Genomic DNA, 22,682 nt, shown 5'->3' with positions numbered 1-22,682 from the left:
CAGCTGCAGCCACTTTTGAAGGGATCTACACAACATCACAGTCTCACCCAAGCACAAACCTTCCAGGAGTTCAAGGACTGCCATTGTAAACAGATTAAATTTGAAAATCTAGATGCTTTATAAAGACTAAAGGAGATCAATGAAGTCATTTATACTGTTAGATGCTAACATGTTTCATTTTAAAGTAACAAAATCTTTTCTTTGCAATTATTCCTTCTATTTATTGCCTCTTATGCCAAAATCCAGGTTTGGAATAACTGGAATAACTATTCCACATATGAACAGAAAAGGTTAAGTGTCCTGACAGGAAACCCTGCTCACAGCCCTGCTCTCAGCCCAGGGCAGTAGATCATCCCACACTGGGGAATCCAGTTTGTTCAAAGGGTAAAGGAAGAAGGGTTTCAGTCATCAAGGAGGCTGACATCAATAGTGTTTGATAGAGGGTCTCCCACCTACAAACTCTCATCGAGGTCTTTTCAATGCTGAAGATATGTTGGCTTCACAGCTGGGTGAAGGACAGGGCTGAACTGACCTCTTTAAGACCAATTTTCAGACACAGCCATTGGTGTGTACACATTACTTTCTTAAAAAAGTACATCATCCTCTGGGCTGTTCAGCCTTTGGAGCACAGACCCACTGCTCCCTCTCCATTCACCCCCATGCCCTGGAAACAAGGCCAGTTTCTCTCTGTGACTACCTGTGATGCTCACAGGAAAGCCAGCATAGAATGGGTAAGGTATAAATTTAAAGACCAGCACTGGACTAATATGAACTTCAGTGAGGCATTTCAATGTGAAATAAGTGTCTGCAGGATGTTTTCCATGCTGAGAAGTTCTTAAAAAAAAAGAAATTAGTAGATCAAATAAATGTACTTTACTCCAAATATGCTGTAGTTCCAATGTGCCCTTCTAAGCCATCATAGTTTAATATGAGCTTCCTGCAGCAGATTTGCTCTAGTCATTTTGCTATGCACCTCTTAGAAAAGAGAAAATATTGCTGTGCATGAATTAACTTTGTTTTGTCTTTTGAGATTTGTCTATTTGATTTCAATTACATAGGTGCATATATAGAAATAAAATCTTCATTTAAATTATGGTGGTTTATAATACTTCCTACGTTTACTCTAATCAGTCACAGCTAACATCAGTTAAATTAAAATTACTTTCACAGAATGAGTGATTGCTGACAGATTCTAAAATAGTGAAATTACTGGTCTGTGGGAAGCTGCAGCTAAATGTCTGAAACTAAGAATATGCATTTGGGGAATTAAGACACTGTTAAAAGCTTGCTCTTAATTTGAATTTACTCTAGTCAATATGTAGTTTATTTGAAAAGGAGAACACAAGGAAGCTGAAAAAGGAAAAAAAAAAACTTCCTGTATTAAAATGAGGTGTGATCCTGAGATCTGCTAGTTCCAAAATCTCCAAGGATGTGGTACTCAGGATAATGCTTGCTTCAGCTTATTTTCTCTTTCAAAGAAAGGAAAATGAAGGAACCTAGCATAATAATTTTTAAATTAAAAGTTTCAAATTTCTTATTTTTTTTAATGTCCAACATGTATTTGAGAACAGATAAACCTAAAAAATGGGGAGGGAGATGAGGAGAAAATATTAAACATCTGTAAAATATAAATATAAAATACTTTCCCTGTTATTTTTAATGTATTTAAATTTTCTAGCACCACTGACAGACTGCATCACTTTCACTGTAGATCACATTGTAGATCACTGTTCCCTTGCTGTTTTTTCACATCCCCTTTATGGGAGGGGCAGTTTCCAAGCATCCACCCACCTCCTTGAGAACATCTCAGAACCGAGATGTGCATGGGGTGTGTTGGCTCCTGGTTATGTTCCAGCAGCCCCTGACGTGGGTGAGCAGTGAGCCCTGCCCAGGAGAGGAGCGCTCCTGCTGAGCTGCATCAGCCAGAGTGCTGCTGGCAGGTCATGGGAAGGACCCCAGACATGGGTGGAAGGACTGAGAGGTTTGTTTAGCCAGGGGAACAGAAGGCAAAGAAAGAAGCTAATTGTTTCCTTTGATTAACCAATGGCTAATTAGAGAAAAGACAGACCCAGGTATGTCTTGGAGGGCTATTAATGCCTTGGGTTTTAGCTTTCATATTTTTCAGACTCTCTGCTGCTTGGTGTGTAACTCTGAAACTTCATGTTAGGTGTTAGTAAGTTCTCTTCACAGGGTAGTCAGAAAAAACAATCCCTTCCCAGCTAGAGAATCAAGGACAACTGGTACCCAAAAAGCACAAACAACAGCAAAGGGAAAGGGGCAAGCCAGGGGCTGAGACTTCATAACCTGGGGCTGTGGTTGGATAATTAACCCCAACATATAGATGAACCAAAACTTATAAAAGTGTAAAAACTCGTGACCTGGATCCATCTTGCATTTGATTTGGGGGCGGCCCTGGGCAGGCTCTTGCACTGCCCAAGGTGCATCCTTTGAATAAATACCTATTTTATTCCTTTTGCTCTGTCTAATCTCTCTTCCAGGTCAGCCTTTCCAGGCAACACTATCAGTAAAAGACAAGTTGCAGCAAGGGAAATTCTAAGTAGGTGTATGGAAAAAAAGTGTTACCATAAATACAAGTAAGAACTGGAGCCCAAAGAGGCTGTGGAAAGTCCACCCCAGGATACATCCAAACCTAATAATGTTGCTGCTTTGAGGAGGAGGATGAGCTAAATGACCTCCAGATGTTCCTTTCAGTACATGCTCTTAATTTTTTGCTTGCTTAGTACCTGGCCTTGAGGAATTCATGCTTTCTTCTTCCTCCTCAACTTCATAAGTTGGGAAGTGCTGTTAATTTTATGAACTTGTAAGTGAGTTATGGGACACCTGCCCATGTCATATTTGGATATAGCCCAGATTTCAGCTGCTGCCCTGCCCAGCTGTTGATCTGTGCTCACCCAAAGCAGAGGCCAGGCTCACTCCCCTGGCAAAGGGAGAGGAGCTCATGGGCTCCCTGCTCAGCTTTGGGGTTTGGAGAAGGGTAGACATTTCCTTTGCAGTCCCTCCACCTCTCCACATGAGAGAATGCTCAAGAAATTATGTTGGGAACAGGAGGTTTCTTCCACAGTTCATATGCCAAATTTGTCACCAGTTTACATGGTGTAACTTACTGAGGTCACCTGATTGAGCCCAGTTGGTTTAGCAGTGGATACTGATGGGTTTTAACACTTAAATGGCTTGCAGAGTATTTTTATATTTCATTGATAAATATTTACCCTCTCAGTAATAAGCTACACCCTACAGAAATATTGATTCATCTGCAGCATTCATCTGCAGTGTTCATCTGCAGCATAACCTGCTTTTGTTTTAAAATGGGAAACAGTTGGTGTCAACTTGTAATAAAGCTTTGTTAATTTTCCAACAGAGCAGAAAAAATAACATGTGAACAAATGTTTCTCTGGATTAATACAACCTTATCATGATACAAATCTCTTCTCAGCTTTCCACTGGAATAACCTGAGACAAGAATATATGTTAGTTCAGGAGGCTTAGAAGCAAGCTGCTCTTAAATCCTCCAGCAGGTTATTTTTCTTGAACTCATTCCATCTTCTCACTCACGAAATTCTTCTGGATACTTAGCAAATATCAAATAAAACCTTGTTAACTGTGTTTTCATTTATACTTTTTCTTTCTCTCTTCCCTTACCTAAACGTGTAATTAAGGAGTTGAGTTAATTCATAAGTATTTATTCTTTTTCTCTCCAGTCTGAGTCACAGGAATTTTCCTAAGGCATACTTTTGACTTCTGGGACCTTACACTCTTTCCCAGATCACAGTTACCTTATGAGTCTGGTGGCTGATAGGCTGGATGTCTCCAGTGTAGTGCTCAATCCATTATTTATAATCAGTATCAAACCCATAGCCAAAAATGCATTTTTGTCCTCCTAGAAAAATTACACAAACCACGATCTTTTTCTAAAATTTTCCCAATAGAGTAAAAGAGAAAGAACCACCCTCCCAAAATGAGGACTGTGAACCTAAAATTTCAGCTCTTGGATTGGATGACTCAGCAGTGAAAGCCAGACATGGGTCTGTTTATTTTATGGGCATCCATCTCCTACCATCTGCTCAACACTACTGCCAGTTTGTGAACAGCAAAGGTCTGAAACTTGTAAAGATCCGTGGCCTTCTGCCAGCTCCCCTGAGCACTGACAGTGGGCAGAAGAGGAAAATGCATCTTGCAGCCCGTGCTGGGGTGACATGCACACACATGAGCTCACACTGTGCTGGACAGGTACAGTGTCAGAGCTCTGCATCTTCCCCCTGCTCTCTTTACAGACCCACAATATTGTGTTTCCTCCCGAGGAACTGTGTCCCAAAACTACCCTGAGGAAATAATGTTTCATTTGGAGAGAATGCCTGAAGGCTGTGCAGTGAGATTTTAGTTAGATGAGGTCTCAGTGCGTTTTACAGTGATCTCAGGCTTTACAGGGAGTCACTGGAGACATGTTGCTGAATCCAAACATCAGCTTTGTGGTGAATGTGCAAGATTCTTCTGGCTCTGATCCAGAAGTTTTGTAGCCTCTCCTCCTATTTCTCACGTATTCTGCACCCTCTAAAAACCTTGCATAAGAATTTGATTTTATTACTGATATTCATATTTATCAAATTATCATATCAGTATTCAGTTGAAAGCATGTCTATCTGTCACACTGAAAGAACCCTTGCCATCAATCAGCTCACAGATAATATTGTAAAGGAAATTAGAATGGGGCTTATTAGGTGTAGTCTGGTTTGGCTCGAGTATCTATGTTCTCATAAAATAAATATCACAGGCCATACATTTGTATGGGTCAGCTTTATGACCAGCTGCAGAGTATGAATAAAAACACAAACCCTGGTAGGAGCTGGCCAGAAGTGTCAGATGGCTGGCCAGCCACTGACAGCCAGACCCTGAGCACCCACTAAAACACAGCTAAAATTTTGCTATGCCACATTAACAGCACTCATGGATTCTCCAGATTCCAGAACAATCTCCTGATATTGCAGGAGTCAAAAAGCACCTGGTGATCAACCTGTTTTACCAGAGCATTGATCCAAAGCTGTCTCTTCTTTGCCATCTCTCCATTGATACCATCTTTTCTGAGTAATATTTCAGTGGAGCATCTGTGCACAGGCTTAACTGGAAGCAGGTGTTTGGGACCAGTTATGTGCTTAAAACTAAGTGCATACTTCAGTGTTTTTGTGAACAGCCCTTGTAGCTATTCCTCACTTTAGACCCTGCAGTCATCCCTCATAGCTGACAGAAACATGCCTGCAACTTAGTTGCTCAAGAATTCTTAGGAATTGCCAGAAATTGTGATACCTCTAGTTAAAATACCACTCTGTTTATGAGCTGAAACCAAATATGAAGATAAGTTCCTTTATCTCTAAAAATAATCTTTCAAGGGATGGTATTTCATATTTCAGCCTAAATAGTTCACATTTCAGCCTAAATATTTAAGTTTGATAAAAACAGAGAGCAGCTCTTCCCAGATTTGACAATTCTTTAAATTCAAGCAATTCTTAATTGGACGTATGAAGTCTATTCTGGATAAAATCCAGAGATATTCCAGGAAGATCACTGGATTCACTGGTTTCATCTCTTTCAATGCACAACTATGTTCAACATTTTCACTGCCATCTTACTGGTGTTCTCTAACAGAAAGACCTTTTTGATAGAGTGGCACCTTTTTTTAACACAGAAAATTCTTTTAACCTTTTTTAAAGTAATTCTATGTACCAAAAATGTCTAGACCAAAAACATAATTTATGCAAGAATTGTTTTTAACACTTTCTGTAGCACTCCTTTGAGCTTCTCTTTTTGCATAGTTTCCATTTAAAAGTATCCAGTGAAATAGAGAACAAGCTAAGTCCTCTGAAGTTAAATGTATATGACACAATAGTAATAGATTATTATTGGTATTTCTATTTATAGCTAAAGGATTACATGTACCCTTTTCATTGGCTCCTATTTGTTTGCACCTGAGAGTGGATGTTTATTGGATAACAACAGAAGTCTCTTGATGTTGAGGTCTAACCACAGGGCAAGTTAATAGATTTGGTAGAGAATGCTATGCAGGTGAAATATTTGCTGTCTTGACCTAGGTGCCTGCATTTCTAGAGCTGACAATGCAGTTCATTCATTTTTTATAACTGGAGAGCTGCTATAACCATCACACTTAAAATCAATCTTGTCTATACAGCAAGAATGCAAAATGTTGTAGTCTGTAAAATTCCTGGGCAATTTTCTCTTTCTTTCTTTTCATAATCTTGTGAAGTAGCTCAAAATTGACAGTTTTTGTGTAGTTATTTCTGTTGTCCAGTGATTAATTCCCTCATTCCTTTTTTCCTCCAGTTCAGTCCCTGTGCATTTATCCTAAAGTATTTCTAAAGCCTGTCATACATTTCTGCCCATATTACATCAGTTCTTATGGGACAAACTTCTTCCCTATCCGTTGAACCATTGACCATTGCATTTTTCAGGAACACTTCTCAGGGCCTAAGGCTCTATATAAATAACTGCCTTTGAATATATTCATGTTGTCAGACTCTGGAGCATGACCCAATCTAAACGTGGTTCAGCTATGAGAGAGTGGTACAAAACTTGGGATCTGCCATTACAGGCAGGATCAACTCAGTTCTAAAATGGAGGAGGAGATTTTTTTCCAAAAATGCAGCAATTCCAAACTCCCTGACTGAACCTGGCAAACCATCCCTGTTTAACAGCTGCACTCATGTGCAATGTTGAAGGGCTGCTGAGATGAAACACACAGATTAGCATTTGCAGGGGCATTTGGGAGCCTTGGTCAGGACCAGGGCTCAGTTCTGCTCTGTGGGAATGCGTGGAGGACATGACCTTAGCCAGCAAACATTTCTCAGTATTCAGGTCCTCTTCAGCAGAAATGAGCTGCTGCTACTCAGCACTGTTTACCATAGACAACTAATTACAGGGCACTTTTCAATATGTTGTGTGGCATGGCCTCTTCTAATGGCCCAGGGAAAGCCAAAGCAAGATTGCAGTAGCACAGCCCTGAACCAGACTCCTTCTCCAGCACTATCACATCAAGTCCCCTGGCACTGCCCCAGATCTGCTTACTGCTAATGAAGGAAAACAGTACACACACATTCAGCCTGTGATGGCATTTCCATCCAAACTGTTTTCAAGTTTAGAGTGTACCTTTCGAAACAGGAAAAAAGGGAAATGAGATCCTGAGGACATGTTTAAATTCATGAAGTCTTCATTTTTCAGGCCTTAACATTCTCTAGGCTGAGTAATAATACTCAAAGTCAGTCATACATTACAAAAATGAAAAAGCACCTGTAAAAATATTGCTGCTATGTTATATTTCCAGTTGCATGTTTTTTGGGGTTTCGTAACTTTGTGATAAAATCTGACAAGGTATTTAACACTGACATGTCTACTGCAAATACCAGGTGTTTACATTTCATAGAAAGCTTCAGCTGGCCTACTGTTGGGACACTTTTCATGACTTGTCTAATTCATTTCCCCTCTATATAAGGGAGCAGGAACTGTCTCAAATCTGTCACAGTCTATTAACTGCAGAAAGCTGATTGGAAGTCCTGACTCAGTAGCTATTTACAGTGGAGCATGTCACAGTAATTCCTCCTGAATATATAGTTTTATGTCTTAATTATAATCAGTAATGAAATAGATTTAATTTTAAGGCTGTGGCACAACTGATTAATACCAGGAAATTGAGACCCCAGGTAGTTATGAAGTTGGTGTTGCCTTCCTTATGTAGCTGCAAGTCACAACTGGAGCCATGCCAGCAGCAAGGCAAAGCAAAGCCACCAAGCACAAACCATCCCTTTTAACCAGCCCATGTTCTGTCCTTTGTCTTTGAAATGCCTTTGTGAGGGCAAACTTCTATCCCCAGCAGAAAGTGCATCATGCTAGTGCCATTATCCAAGGAAAAGCTCCTGCTGCAGCACCACTGCAGTGCTTGCCTCAACACTGAGGAGCAGGCACAGGTAGTTACGTGTATAAACCTCAGGTTTGGCAGAGACTAAAGCAACTCAACCGCTGAAGGATAGGATAGGATAGGATAGGATAGGATAGGATAGGATAGGATAGGATAGGATAGGATAGGATAGGATAGGATAGGATAGGATAGGATAGGATAGGATAGGATAGGATAGGATAGGATAGGATAGGATAGGATAGGATAGGATAGGATAGGATAGGATAGGATAGGATAGGATAGGATAGGATAGGATAGGATAGGATAGGATAGGATAGGATATAGGATAGGATATAGGATAGGATATAGGATAGGATTAGGATTAGGATTATAGGATATAGGATAGGATAGGATAGGATAGGATAGGAGGAGGATTAGGATTAGGATAGGATAGGATAGGATAGGATAGGATAGGATAGGATAGGATAGGATAGGATAGGATAGGATAGGATAGGATAGGATATAGGATATAGGATATAGGATATAGGATATAGGATATAGGAGCAGTGGTTTAACCCCAGCCAGCAGCTAAGCCCACACAGCCACTCACTCTCTCCCCCACCAGTGGGATCAAAGAGAGAATTGGAAGGGTAAGAGCTGGAAAGCTCATGGGTTGAGATAAAGTTTGATAGGGAAAGGAAAAGCAGTGCACACAAGCAAAGCAAAAGGGAATTTATTCACTTCTTCCCAGGGACAGGCAGTCTTTCAGCCATCTCTGGGAGAGAAGGGCTCCATCACTTGTAACAATGACTTGGGAAAACAAAGGTCATGACTCCAAATATTCCTTTCTTCCTCCTTCTTCCCCCCACTTTATATCCTGAGTATGATGCTCTATGGCCTGGAATATCCCTTTGGTCACTTGGGGTTGCCTTTTCCAGCTGTGTCTCCTCCCAGCCCCCCAGCCACTCCCAGTTCCCTCACCAGTGTAGCAGCAGAAAAAGCAGAAGAGGGCTTGGCTCTGTGTAAGCCAGCAATTAGAAAAATATCTCTATATTACCAACCCTGAAACAGCCCCATACCAGCCACTGTGAAGAAAATTAACTCTACCTTAGCCTAAATCAGCCCAATAGGATAGGATAGAGCTACTTCTGTTGGAAGGGACCTACAATGATCCAACTGGTCCCTTCCATGGCATGTTGTTAACAGCACTGTTCAAATGCCTTTTGAACATTGACAGGCTTGGGGCAACAGCCCCATCTCCAGGAAGTCTGCACAGAGTTTGACCACTCTCTTGGTAAAGAAATGCATCCTAATGTCCAATCTGAGCCTCCCCTGGCACAGCTTTGAACCATTCCTGCATGTCCTATCACTGGATCCACGTTGCCCTCTCTGCTCTCCCTCCTCAGAGAGCTGTGAAGAGCAATGACATTGCCCCTCAGCCTGCTTCTTTTAAACAAGACAAACCCAAAGTCCTCAGCTGCTCAGTCCTTTCACACTTTTACCCCTCCTAAACTCCTTTGCAATTTGCTGAAGGGGCAGGGGAGGGCACAGGGAAGAGCTGGCAGCCAGCACACACACAGCCAGCCAAGGCTCCAAGTGCAGAACAAGCCCTGCTTGGTTCAGGGTGGCTGTAAACCACCAAAGCTCCTCCCAGCGGGGTCAGTGCCATCAGCTCTCAGCTGTGGGGTTTCAGGGCTCCACTGGTGTGGAAGCATTAAAGATCCTTTTTCACCCTTGCTTTCCCTCTGAACCTAAATCGAGGAGGAATGTGAACTGAAGGCAGGGAGCTGAGGTGAGGGAAATAGTTGCTGGAGGGTAGGTGATGAAATGAGATGAAAGAAGGAAAAGATGAGTCAATGACAAGGAAAAAGGCTGACACAGATGAAGTTTCACAACTTGACTGAAACAATAAAACAGCTTGCTGCAGCCAAATGTCAGGGGCTTGTTTTTTTCTCTACTATTAGTTTACAGTTTGAATTCTGAATTAGATCTCTTTTCTCCTACTGAGGTGAGAATAACTCAATGCAGAGGTCCCTAAATCAGGCAGCCAGAAGCAAGGACTATCCTATATTCCTATGGCAACAGTGAATTGTTAGATTGTCTTAGGTGTCTTGTGAAATATCACTGTAAGAAAGAAGATAACATGGGGAAAATAAGAAAGCATATATAAATTAAAATTTAAGGAAGACATATTTAGTTTATGTAAATGCTAATGGGGTTATTTAATTGGTGGGAAAATGGTGATCCAGAAACCAAAATTAATAGTTCCAAACTTCAAAAAATAGTTTTATATTCAAAGTGGGAAAGAAGGTAGAAAACAGGGGAAGGGGCAGTGCATTCAGTCAGAATCTTCTTTTCTGTGCATGAATGCATTTTATAGATCTAAAAATGAGCAGAAGGACCATTAGGACTTAACTGCATAAGGCATGCTCAGTGCCTGATTATGCTGGCATGGGCAGGGTTTCAGGAAAGTTAGACTGAAAATTCCATCTTAGAACTCTAAAGCATCTTTATAATGACACTTTTTAAAGTAAAATTTAAAAAAAGAAAAATAAAAGAGGAAATGAATCACATTTAATCCCTGTTTTAAATAGGGAACTATTATTGGACTGTACTAGACACAGAGCGTCTTGTTTCAGTGTTAGTCATAATACTGTTAAAAATTACCTAAAAGGGTATTGAAGCCACTCCTACAACCTCTTGCTATGATTAATGCTAGACAAAGAGAATACTTATTCTACTTTAAAATGCTGCTTTTGAGACTCCTTAAAAACTAGTGCCATGTGTTTGTAACACATACCCAATAAACACAGGAAATACAGTAGTGCAGTCAGCTCTTATCCTGTGACAATCATCTCTTGCTGCAGAAGGAAGAGAGCACATGCTATTGCAGAATAAAATCTGCAAAGCTTTACAGCTCTTTTCATGCAGAAAGTTACATTGTCACTTGTGGATGTACCTTTACACTGAAAGTCTGGGCACAAGTGTCATTTATCTGCCAGCTATTAAGCTTGCTCAAATTAATGTCCTTTCACTCATGGCTAGCTGTTCTGAGACCAGAGTCGTGCCAATCCACAGGAGGATCTCAGCAAGGAACCCATCTTTGATTCAGCCCACATGTCACCCCCAGAGAGTGCACTCATGGTGCAGACCCACATCAGCTCATTCCTCAGGTTATCAGCCAGAAAATCTACCTGAGGCTCAGTTTTCTTTCTCCATTCTTCAAATCAGCATGACAGCATCCCCAAAACAGTCCAGAGCAGCCATTAGTTAATGGAACTTACTGAAATGTGTATGCTCTGATATTAGTGTCCATTTCAAAAATTAAGTTGGCAACTCCATTAGGACCAGCATCCGTCTGTCTCGTTATTATTAATGAGGCAAGAGAAAGCTACTTCTGCTATTCAATCATGGGAACCAAAAAAAGGACACATTACAGAGAAATTACTGAAACTCAGCTAAAAGGTTCCGGTTACCAATAGCATCACTGAGTTTTGCTCTTTGCAATATCCAGCCAAGCTTTGTGCTTTGTATGTAAACTCTGGCCATTGTCACTTAAGATGCAAAAGTGAACAAAACTCACTGAGTAATAGTCTTTCATGGTTGTATTGAAATTATAAATAAACATAGATATTTCTAGTTCTCCCTATTGTTATTCAGACTACCACTGACTTAAAATCTTCACAGACTTCTTATTTTATGTAGTGTATTGTGAGTGCCATGTATGGCAATCTTTGGGTATGGGCAAAGGAGCTCTGATCTCTCAGCACCTACTCTTTTGGGGTTTTTTAAATAACATTTAGACTTTTCTTTTTAATAACATTTAGGCTTTTTTAAGACAGTGTGATGTGGAAAGGAAATTAAAGTCCCAGTTGCTTTTCAATTTGAAATGTGAAGGTGATGGGATCCACTGGAAAAATCCACCTGGAATCTTCCATCTGGTTCAGTGATGTTGATAATTAAGTCAGACAGATATTGTGCAGACAAACTGGAAAAAAAAATCTGTTTCCTTTCACTCTCCCACACTTGCTCTGATATTCAGCACACATACAATGCTTTTTACAGGTACTCCCTTCCAGAGCTTTTCCTCCCAAGTCTCATACAAATCTCATGACTTTTAAATCCAAAGGAGTTTATCCAAGATAATTTCTTGTTTACTATCCCTAAGGTTTTTCCCCTTGCTTGCACCTGCTCGCTGTAGGGAATGGTTTATATATTTTTCTATAAATTACATCCACAATTTGTCCTTTTCTTTCCAAAAAACTCTACAACTGAACCAATTCTTCTCCATCCTTGGATTGGGGATTCTTTTCATTTTTCCCTGAATCATGCTAAAAAAACCCAAGCCACAGAATAAAGTTGTTGTTTTTTTTTTTTCAAAGAAAACAAAGAGTTGGTGAAAACTGCCCTGCCAGTAGTCCTTGACTCAGTAAATTAAGAGTTTTTACATTCTCTTTTCAGGGATGTGTGTAGTCTAGATACTTTTGATTTTGATATATATATGTATATGTATGTACATATATGGATATGGATATGGATATGGATATGGATATGGATATGGATATGGATATGGATATGGATATGGATATGGATATCGTTTTGGGTTTTATTTTATTTTTTTGTCTGGGTTGTATTTTTTTAATGCAGATTTGAAGTGATTTCCTTCAAGCTTATGTTTCCCTAGCAGGAGAAATGCGTTGTGAAGAATGCGGCTGAATTTGTGCCCTAATATATTTCCCATCTCAGTTTGCTATTTAGGGGACTGCTAAATTCTAAAAGAAGTTTACCTGTCTCCTTTTACTGTCTGCCTGCAAGCAGCAGGGGTTTGGGAGGCGCTGGGAAATCACCTTCCTGTCTGTCTCTGGCAGAAGTGGCAGTGCACAGAGGATGCTTCTGGCAAACTTCGAATCCACAAGTGCAAGGTGCCGAGCGACGTGCTGGCCATCAGGAAGAGGGCGCGCAGCCTGCACTCGCGGGGCTACAGCAAGGACAAGGGCTGCAGCTGCGGGGACACCGAGTACCGCGGCAGCAGGGCACAGAGGAAAAGCCAGAGGCAGTTCCTGAGGAGCCCTAACGTGCCAAGTAAGTGCTGCCTGATCTCTTGGACTCTGAGCAGAGAGCGGGGGGAAATGGCCAGCAGAGCATTTTCCTGCCGGTATGTTCTTGCTTTCACCTTCCTGTCTAATGAAGATGTCTGTAATTAGTAGGCAGGTTCTACATTCTGTAACAAGTACCTAAAGTGGGCATAAAGCTGGAGAGACTTTTTACAAGTGCATTTAGTGACAGGGCAAAGGGAAATTGCTTTAATTGGACACAGTGTGTTTGGGTCAGATGTTAGGAGGAAATTCAGTACAGTGAGGTTGTCCAGAGAAGTTGTGGATGCTCCATCCCTGGATGAGTTTGAGGCCGGGTTAGATGGGGCTTTGACCAAAGTGGCAAGCGTTTCCTTCCCATGGCAGAGGTGCTGGAACTGGGTATTCTTCCCCACCAGTCCCATTCTTTCAGGTCCTTTCCATGGCAAGCCGTTCTGCGATTCTAAGGCGGCACATCAGCGGTGTCTGTCCCCTGGAGCGGGCGAGCGGCCGCGTCGGGCTGCGGCGCTGGCGGCGGCGACGCTCGGGTGCCACCTCTCGGACAGGCAGCCCGGCGGCTCCGCGGTGATTCCACCCTCAGGTGGCCGCTGCGAGTGTTCTATTGCCTGGCCAAGGCTGGTTCGGCCGCTCTTGGGGATGCCCATCCGCTCCCCGAGGCGCTGCGGAGCGCTGCTCCCCTTCCCCTCTGCCCGCCCCGTCCGCAGGGACACGGTGGGATCACACTGTCCTCTAGCGGAGCCTGCGCTGAAGGGCTCCCGCAAGAGCGCTTAGAGCACTCGCGTTTGTTTCTGCCAATGATTTCTACAAAAGAAACCTGCTTGAAGAAGCTGTTTTTTAAATGGAGCGCGATATTTCTTCTCTCTGCCCAGCAATGCAAGTGAATTTCTGTAGCTGTAGCAGCAGAAGCAGATTTTAGAACTTGTTGAAGAGCAGGCTGTGCTCGCCTGCTCTCTAGCTAGAGTACAAAACTGGGGAATGAAATAAAGATGGGTCTTCAAAGCAAGATGTTAGTGAAGTTGTATGAGAAACACAAAAGTTAGAAGGTGCTGCACAGATGTCTATGAACTAAGAAAATAATGTCAGTATCATTCAAAAAATTTCCTGATTTAAAGCCCCCCACACTGTGGATGGGAACAAGAATCCTTGGTATTCTTTGTACATTCAACCACAATATTGTCTGTCTTAAGTTGTCTCATTGTTTGGCCTAAATACTGTTTTGATCTAATTTCTTCCATTTGTTTAGTATGATCTAAGGAACCTCACAGTATGTACAGGCAGAGCTCTGCCAGGGTGATTCTCAAACTGGGGAATGTTCCCTCAAGTGATATTTTTGTAGGGAGATACCTTCTGTGTACCTTGGAAAGAGGTGCTGCCAAGTCACCAGCAAGGGCTGAAGGGGGATTGTGACTGGAGCAGGTTACTTGGGGAGAGAAAGTAGGGAAAGGATGGAAAACATCTGAAGGATGCATCAGAAAAAGTTGCTTTGTTGTGCTTTAATTCTTGACAACATTCTTACATTTCTTCCCTTCTCTGCCTCCTCCAAATCAGCCTTAACACTCCTCTGAGTAGAGCAGGGAAATACTCATAATGATGAAATATTTTAAAGGGAGTTACTAATTCAGGCTTGTCTTCAGATGGCACATGCATGAAATGCTTATATATTGCACCCTTTCAGCCACTTGTTTACTATGCAGCATCATCAGAGGCTGGTAAATGTAAGAAATTGTCCCATCTGACCCCATGAATCTTTCTATGTAATTTTACTAAAGAGTGATATGGTTACAGACCAGAAAGATGCTTTGAAACTAGTTTCTCTGTTCATGAAGATGAATGTCCTCACTGACGTGACTGAGGCACCTGACAGCAGGGGATTGCTGAACAGGTTTAGGACAGGGTGGTTTGAATGAAAAGTTCAATGAGGCTCACTATCCTCTCCTTTAAAAGCTTCTTGCAGGAAAGATTCAGCCTGAATCTCTCAAAGACACTGACATAAAAACTTCACTAGAACTGCTGCTGCCTGCCAAAGGCAGTACTTTCTTACAGCTGCTGTTTTCTGCTGGATGAATTATTGTCAGGTGACATGGATGTGCTCAGCATAGATGCAGCAAATGGGAATGCCCTACAACTGACTTTGATAAGGTTAATTTTGAGTGTCTAGAGCTCTCTGTGTGTGGCTTTGCTAGACAGAACATGCTTTGGTGTGGTATTGACTGTCAGTTTTATCAGCTTGGTTTGAGTCAAGCACATTTAGCAAAAGAAGTAAAAAGTGTAAGAAAAGTCTTTCAGACTGAGACCAAACAGAGGTTCTCTTGTACATGAAATTAAAGACCCCTCAAAAGAGTCAATTGTCTTAGTTAATCTTGCTCATACACAGTAACTAAAAGAGATGTAACCCTACTAAGCTCAGAGCTTTCAAGGGATAGAAGTGACAAAATAAATCTCACTGTAGCTCTGCAATGCAGCAACTTTTTGGTGGTCTATGACTTGCACACATAAATATAGATGATATATATGTCTAAGTGTATGTACATATATACATAAAGATACATACAGACACTGATATCTGATGGATTCTTACCCTCTAAGTTCTTACATTTAAAAAGGAAAAGGTGCTAACCTTTTAAAAATTAATTTTTTACTCTGAGGTATACATTAAATATGTCACATGCCAATTTACAGGTGGTGACCTTGTTTCACAGTGCTGAATGGTTTCATTTTCTAAAGTATTTTCTAAACCTGTGTTCTCTGATCTTTTTCTGGTGTCTCTTTCTGGATATCTGATTTCTAAGATACTGTTTTTTATTTGAAGCTATGGTGGCATAAGGTCAGACTAACATGAAATGCAAACCTCAAAGCAATCAAAATTTCCTGCTACTCATGGAAATGTGGGCCACAATGTATTAAAAAAAACATTAAATAAGTTTCTGTAAAAAAAATACAACTGATTTATTGAACAGCATTCTTCTCTTTGGAATATGTTTTGTGGCACAGATCATGTATATACATATATACCTATATTTACATGTATACACATACATATATATATATATATATATGACTGTGAATGTTTCTTCTGCTTCAGAATACAAGCCTCGATTTGTTCACACTCGCCAAACCCGGTCCCTGTCTGTGGAATTTGAGGGTGAGATATATGACATAAACCTGGAGGAAGAAGAGCTGCAGGTGCTGAAGACCAGGAGCATCACCAAGCGTCACAATGTTGAAAATGAGGAGGAAGGAGGGGAAACTGCTCGTGCTGCTCATGACATGATGGTTGCTGATGGCACTGATGCTATAGGTCAACCCAGCTCTGTCAGAGTGACACACAAGTATGATTGCTTTCTCTATACAGGATTTTTTGTTTAAAAAAGGAAAATAAAACTAAATCTTCATTTTCTAATGCTTTCTTAATGCTTAATTGTTTGCAGCCATTAGCACTAGCTAAAATAATTACACCTGTTTGTTCAAGATACACTAAATCTGAATGAAAAGGCAAAAATCTCAAAAATAATTTTTAATTTTAAAAAGTTAATATGATTTATTTGAAAATCCAGGAATATGTAGGCAAAAAAAAGAAATCTTTGCTTAATCTCTTTTATTATATGTAAAATGTAAATAGAGTTCATCTCTTCTTTTTTTTTTTAAGGAGAACACAAAGGTTAGTTTTGAATAGCAAACATTATCCAACTATCTTGCACTGATAGTTTGCAACCATGGAATTATTAAAGCTTTAAATAGTTTTCCAGAAAAATTATTATTTCTCCATAAAGCGTTTTGATCTTTACAGAACAGAATTGTTTTTAGAATTGAGTGAAGAAAAAAAAAAGAATAGGATAACATTGGAAGAGATAAGCATCTACATCTTTTTTCTGTTATTCTCAAAAATCAAAAGAAGGGTTCTGATGAAGGAGGACCCTAGAAAAGTTCTGCCTATAAAGCTGTATTTCTCAAATTCAGGAATTTCTGATTGCCAGCATGGCAATGTTGAAAGCCCAGCCTGCACTCTGCTGGATTTTCTATCTCAATCCACTGCCTCTGTTTTTCTTGTGCATTTTTTTTTCCTCCACTGCCTGTTTTTCTTGTGGTTTTTTCTCCTCTTGGTAGAGCTGTTTTATCAAACACAGTTATGAATATTTTTGTCATTGCACTGTTTTTTAACTCAAGTGCTCTGTAGACTTTTTGCTAAACCACGTGTTTGAACTCTTTCCTCTAACTGGTTCTTCCTGGTCTTTATTGATTATATTGATCCTCAGCCCTCTGACTGTGTGTTCTCTCTTTGAGTGTTCTGCATGCTGGGAAGATCAGCCACATTCATGTGGTAAGAAGAAAGTATTTCTCAGCACCTGGTGGTTAAATAAACAATGGCACATTTGACTAACAAGAGGTTTTAAATTCTGAACAGATTTTTACTTCAGTTTCAATTTAATTTCTGATTGATTAAGAATGTACTGCAATTTTTGCTTAGCAGGCACAGACCATCTGTCATGGATGACAAGTTTTCCAGAGAAAACAGATAAAAGTAATTGTTACTATTAAATCAACAGAAGACTTTGTAGAGTTGCTTTTTTAAAAAATTTATTAACAGAATATTAGAAAATAATTTATTAGGAATGTTTGAATAATGAGAAAAAAAAATGGGTAGATAACTGGGAAATGACTGACCTTCATTTTCCTATTTCTTAAACTCACATCTACAGATGTTTCATTCTTCCAAATGACACCATTCACTGTGAGAGGGAGCTGTACCAGTCTGCCAGAGCCTGGAAGGATCACAAGGCTTACATTGACAAGGAGGTAAGGGGTATTTTAAAATCTCAGTGAAGCCTTTACACTGGTACCTTGTCAAAAAATAATTCTGACTCAGAAATATTCTCTGCAGATTGAAGCTCTCCAAGACAAAATTAAGAATTTGAGGGAAGTAAGAGGACACCTAAAAAGAAGAAAACCAGATGAATGTGATTGTAGCAAACAGAGGTAAGAGAGCACTAAATACTGAATGCTACTCTGATTTCTAAGGCTTATGCATTTTCCAGGGATTTTGAGACTGAAAACAAAAAACAAAGTTTTAGTGCTATTTAGAACAATTGTATGCCCTATTTTAGTTAGATATGAGTAGAAGCTACTGTGAACCACAAGAAGATAAATTTTAACATTTTAAGATTAAATATGCTTGTGTTCTACTAATATGTTTGGATTCAGCTGTAGTTCTGCTATAACCTAGCATAGGATCACACAGATCCAACTTTCTTAAATTAAGTGAAAATTTTAAGTCTGTATAGTTCCTTAAGAAAATGTCAATGATAGTATATTTCTGGTTTGGTTTTGTATTGAAAACAGTTTCATGACTTAATAATTCCTAAAAATTTTCCCTGCAGCTATTACAACAAAGAGAAGGGTGTAAAGGCCCAAGACAAACTCAAGAGCCATCTTCACCCCTTCAAGTAAGGCTGTTATTAACCTCTCATTCTCACAGCTGACTTTTTGGTGAAAAAAAATGTAGTTTTGGGGATTTGGGGAATTTTTTTGGTTTGGGTTTTGTTGCATTTTGTGTGGAGAGAGGTGAGGGGAAGAAAAGGTCACATGTAGCAAGGTATCACATAAAATGTTCAGTAGTTTTGGACCAGCTTGTGAAAGCTTACGGATAATATTTCTTCAACCTATTGATGAAAAAGGATGAAAACAGTATTATCAGAAACTGATCAATATTTTGTTTTAAAAAAAGTAGTAGTAAAACCTAAATGCAGCAGTGCATCCTTTCTCTTGCTTGCTGAAGGGAGCACCTTACCTTAGCAGCTGTGGAAGCTGAGCTAGGTCTGTTCTCATCCTTCCACCTTTATAAAACCCAGAGAGGTGTAAACAGCTGCAGTGCTGCTGTTAACCAAACAGGGACTGCTCTTAGTCAGCCCCACTTCCCCCCTGAGCAGAGAAGCAGCCCAGGAGGTGGATGGCAAGCTGCAGCTGTTCAAGGAGAGCCGCAGGAGGAAGAAGGAGCGCAAGGGGAAGCGGCGCCAGAGGAAGGGAGACGAGTGCAGCCTTCCCGGGCTGACCTGCTTCACCCACGACAACAACCACTGGCAAACAGCACCCTTCTGGAACTGTGAGTCCTGGGCCATCTAGCTCATCCTCTTCATCCTCTGCTGTACTGCTGGTTTTCCTCTTCATGCAATCAGAGCAGTATTCTGACCTTTAATGCTGTCAAAAACTTCAGCATATGAAAGGTCTGCTTTAATTTTTACATTTTTATTTCAAAGTATATAATAACTTACTGTGAACGAAATTCAGACAGGATCTGTTATGAACTCTTCCCATTATTCCACTTGGTAGATGCTAAAATATTTTCAAAATCACAACTGCGCAGCACTTGTGTATATGAACAAAATATTAGAGTTAAAGGACATTTTAAGTCTCTTTAAACTTAGGATAGATTACTATCCTATTGAGACAAACATTTCTCAGTATTCACCAATAACAAACTGTATTTTTCTCACTTGTGATGATGGAGAAAGAAAAGAGATTGATAACTTTGTTTTCAAAAATTTCAAGATCAGGTGATGATTACGTTACAACATATTTGACTGCAATGTTCACTGTAACTCCTTTTCTAGCTATTTAGTCCCTAAGAAGGAGTTAGGTGCATGCATGTGATAAACAAAGGAATTTAAAAGAGGCTTCTTGCCTTTTTTAAAGTTGGTATTTTATTGCATGGTGGTCCCAGGGCAAAAGAGGAAGAAGAGCTTGGTCTTTTCTAGGAAAGGGTCTGGGAGGGGAATTGGCTTTCTGCCAATAGGATAGGGACAGGAGAGAAGGGTTAAGGCATTCCTTCTACCCCTAGTATTGAATTACAACATTTGACTCCAAGCTGAAACTTTTCATTTGGAGAAAGAAATTGTCTCCTAGTGATAATCCCTTCTGATTGTACTAGGGCTTCTGCTAATATGTACTTTATATTTAAAAATGTTCCTAAAATAGTCATATGTATGATTTCTTTTTAAAGACAACAATTACATTGGTTAATTTATTTTTAACTGCAGAGTAACAAAAAGTTGTGAAAAGAGTTCTCATACTGCTGTGCATTCTGGCAATGCTCTAGCAGCAGTCATGGGGTAAAAAAATGTCGTTTTGACATAGTTCACAATTTAAAGAAGAGCTAATGTATTGTAATACCATTACTGTTTTTATTCAGTCTGTTCAAAACATTGACACTGTTCACAGCTAGTCACAGTACCCCAACCTAAATAAACCTAAATGAAAACCTAAGGCAATGCCAATATTTTATTACTGTGATTAAAGGTACTAGTAGAAGAAGTGTATTATTTTGGACTGAGAGCTAATGACTTGTTTGTTTAATTACAGTGGGCTCTTTCTGTGCTTGCACAAGCTCCAATAACAACACTTACTGGTGTTTGCGAACAGTTAACGACACCCACAATTTTCTGTTCTGTGAGTTTGCAACTGGCTTCTTGGAATATTTTGATATGAACACTGATCCCTATCAGGTAAACCCCTTTCTCTGTTAAAATGTCCTTCAGACTCCTCCAGGGTTTCTTTAATTTTTGTTAACAAGTGTCGTTTCCCTTGGTTCCTCTCCTTCTCAGCTGACCAATACAGTTCACACAGTGGAAAGAGGCATTTTGAATCAATTGCACATCCAGCTTATGGAACTGAGAAGCTGTCAAGGTTACAAGCAGTGCAATCCAAGGCCAAAGGGACTTGAAACAGGTACAAGAGAAATAGCAGTATTTATTTCCATTTTATTAACGTTGTTTTCATCTACTTAAGTTTTGATTGTATCCACGAAGCATCACTCTCCTAAATGTTGCTCTGAACAATTTGGAATTCTCCATACACACCAATCCTGCACATCTGCATGACCAGGAGGCTTCTTTGCAAGTCTGCACAGGTTATCCTTGACAGATATTGATGGCAAAACCCATCATTTGACAGAAATGCTGCAGAAGGGATATCATTGATGGAGCTAATCAATAACAGCCACATGCAGATCTTCACAGCCATAACTCTTTTCTCTCTTGCAGGGTTTCTCTCATTAGTTTTTGCCTCCCAGTATCAGGTGAGGTATTAAATCCTGTGTTTATTTCAAATACTGTCTGCCTATGTGAACAACTCCAGGTTCCTTACCACAACTGAGTCTTAACATTGCAACTTCTAATCACTTCATTTTTGAAGAAAGCAAAATTTCTTTACAAGAGTCTTTGAGTAAAACAAAGCTGGTATTTTTACTTCAAGTCTCTGGAATTCGTTGCACTTAACTTTGGTTGATTGAACATTGTGATTTATTATTTTTTCACAGGAATGCTCCATTCTACATAATTTGTGGTGTTGCCTCTTTGTATCTCTTTCTATATCTACAAATGTTTCTCTTTTTTGCAATATCTAATTGTTTGGGGGTTTCATTATTTTTGAAAACCTGTGGGTTTTCAGTTCTTTTATGTAAAACTTCCAGGAAATCTTTGTTGGACTGCAGCTCTGTCTTTATTTAACACAGTACATTTCTTTTTAGGAATTAGATGCTGTGCATGGAAAACTACATTTTGAATGGTTTTACAAGTTCTAAACACTAACAAAAGTTACTCTTGTATTTTCCTATATCAGGAAATAAAGATGGAGGAAGCTATGATCCACACAGGTATCCACACTTTTTTATTCTCCTCAGCAGCTTCTTTCCAAATAATTGCATGACTCCAGTCCATTTCAACTAATGTCTGTACCCTGCCATGTTGCACACAGCATAGCTTTTGATGCATGCACTTTCTAACTACCCTACACTGAACTTGGCCATTGTTTTTTAGATCTACCATTCTGCATTTAACGTAGCTCATTGTCATAGCAAGACTTCATACAGCTCATATTTCATGCCTGTACTCCTTAGATGTTTGCCCAAGGAAAATTACACAGAAAGAATCACCTCTTTTGGGTTGCTCTCATGTTATCGTGTTGATTTTGGATGGGTTGGAGGTGTTTTTCTGGTTTTATTTAGTAAGTCTTCACAGCTGCTTTTTAAATGTAAACTAAGTGTGCTTAAAAGGCTTTCTGAGGTACAAAGAACCTAGTTAAACCTATGGAAGCAAAGCAAAATCTTCCCACTGGTTTTTGGGAATGTTGGCAGACGCTGCTTTAAGCAAAAGCAGTGCTCAGTATGAGCAGCCTGTGCTCAGAAAACAGCAGGAGAGTGTTCAATTTAAGTGTGGCAGAAAGATGAAGCTCCTTTGGGCTGGGACCAGATCAGACAAGCATGAAATTAAATTTCCTAAAAAGGTTGTATTATTTGAACTGAGGAAAAGCACCAGGTGGGTTTTTTAAACCTAACACTTGAACCTGAGGAAAACATGACAGACAGCTCTTTGAAAGTATATTTTTCTGTTTAAAAGTATCCTTATTGTACCTCCATTATCATGCAGAGCCCTGTGTCTCCTGATGGAGAAACCAGACAAACATAAAGCAAAAACCTGAAGAGACTGAAAAAACTGCAGGTCTTAACAGTCCAGCACTTGCTGTTCATTGAGCAGTCCTTGTTCTCAGAGTGAAAAACAGATTAACATCTGTGGAGTGTCATATTTAGACTGGACTCCTTTTCACAGTTTATCAGTTTTATACATTTTCATCTCTATACACTTTGGAGGAGTAGCTGCTGATGTACATTGCTTACTTGAAAA

General features: G+C 39.9%; 1 protein-coding gene across 8 annotated transcripts in view; it reads left to right on the top strand.

Moving 5' to 3' along the window:
- SULF1 (sulfatase 1) overlaps nt 1-22,682 on the top strand; it is a 122,535-nt gene that overhangs the window by 93,366 nt on the left and 6,487 nt on the right. For 7 of the 8 annotated variants that reach the window (XM_056483924.1, XM_056483921.1, XM_056483925.1 and 4 more), the window contains 9 exons: nt 12,787-13,000; nt 16,094-16,340; nt 17,709-17,805; nt 17,891-17,985; nt 18,387-18,452; nt 18,936-19,108; nt 20,365-20,507; nt 20,607-20,730; nt 21,622-21,655. In XM_056483924.1, the coding sequence (XP_056339899.1) occupies nt 12,787-13,000; nt 16,094-16,340; nt 17,709-17,805; nt 17,891-17,985; nt 18,387-18,452; nt 18,936-19,108; nt 20,365-20,507; nt 20,607-20,730; nt 21,622-21,655 (1,193 nt within the window). The remainder of the gene's footprint in view (nt 1-12,786; nt 13,001-16,093; nt 16,341-17,708; nt 17,806-17,890; nt 17,986-18,386; nt 18,453-18,935; nt 19,109-20,364; nt 20,508-20,606; nt 20,731-21,621; nt 21,656-22,682) is intronic. The other variant, XM_056483927.1, reaches the window with a different exon arrangement.

The sequence above is a fragment of the Oenanthe melanoleuca genome, chromosome 2 (assembly GCF_029582105.1).
Source record: "Oenanthe melanoleuca isolate GR-GAL-2019-014 chromosome 2, OMel1.0, whole genome shotgun sequence".
Classification (NCBI taxonomy): Eukaryota; Metazoa; Chordata; class Aves; order Passeriformes; family Muscicapidae; genus Oenanthe; species Oenanthe melanoleuca.
Note: the sequence above shows the minus strand (reverse complement) of the source record. Positions and strands in the feature narration are given on the sequence as shown.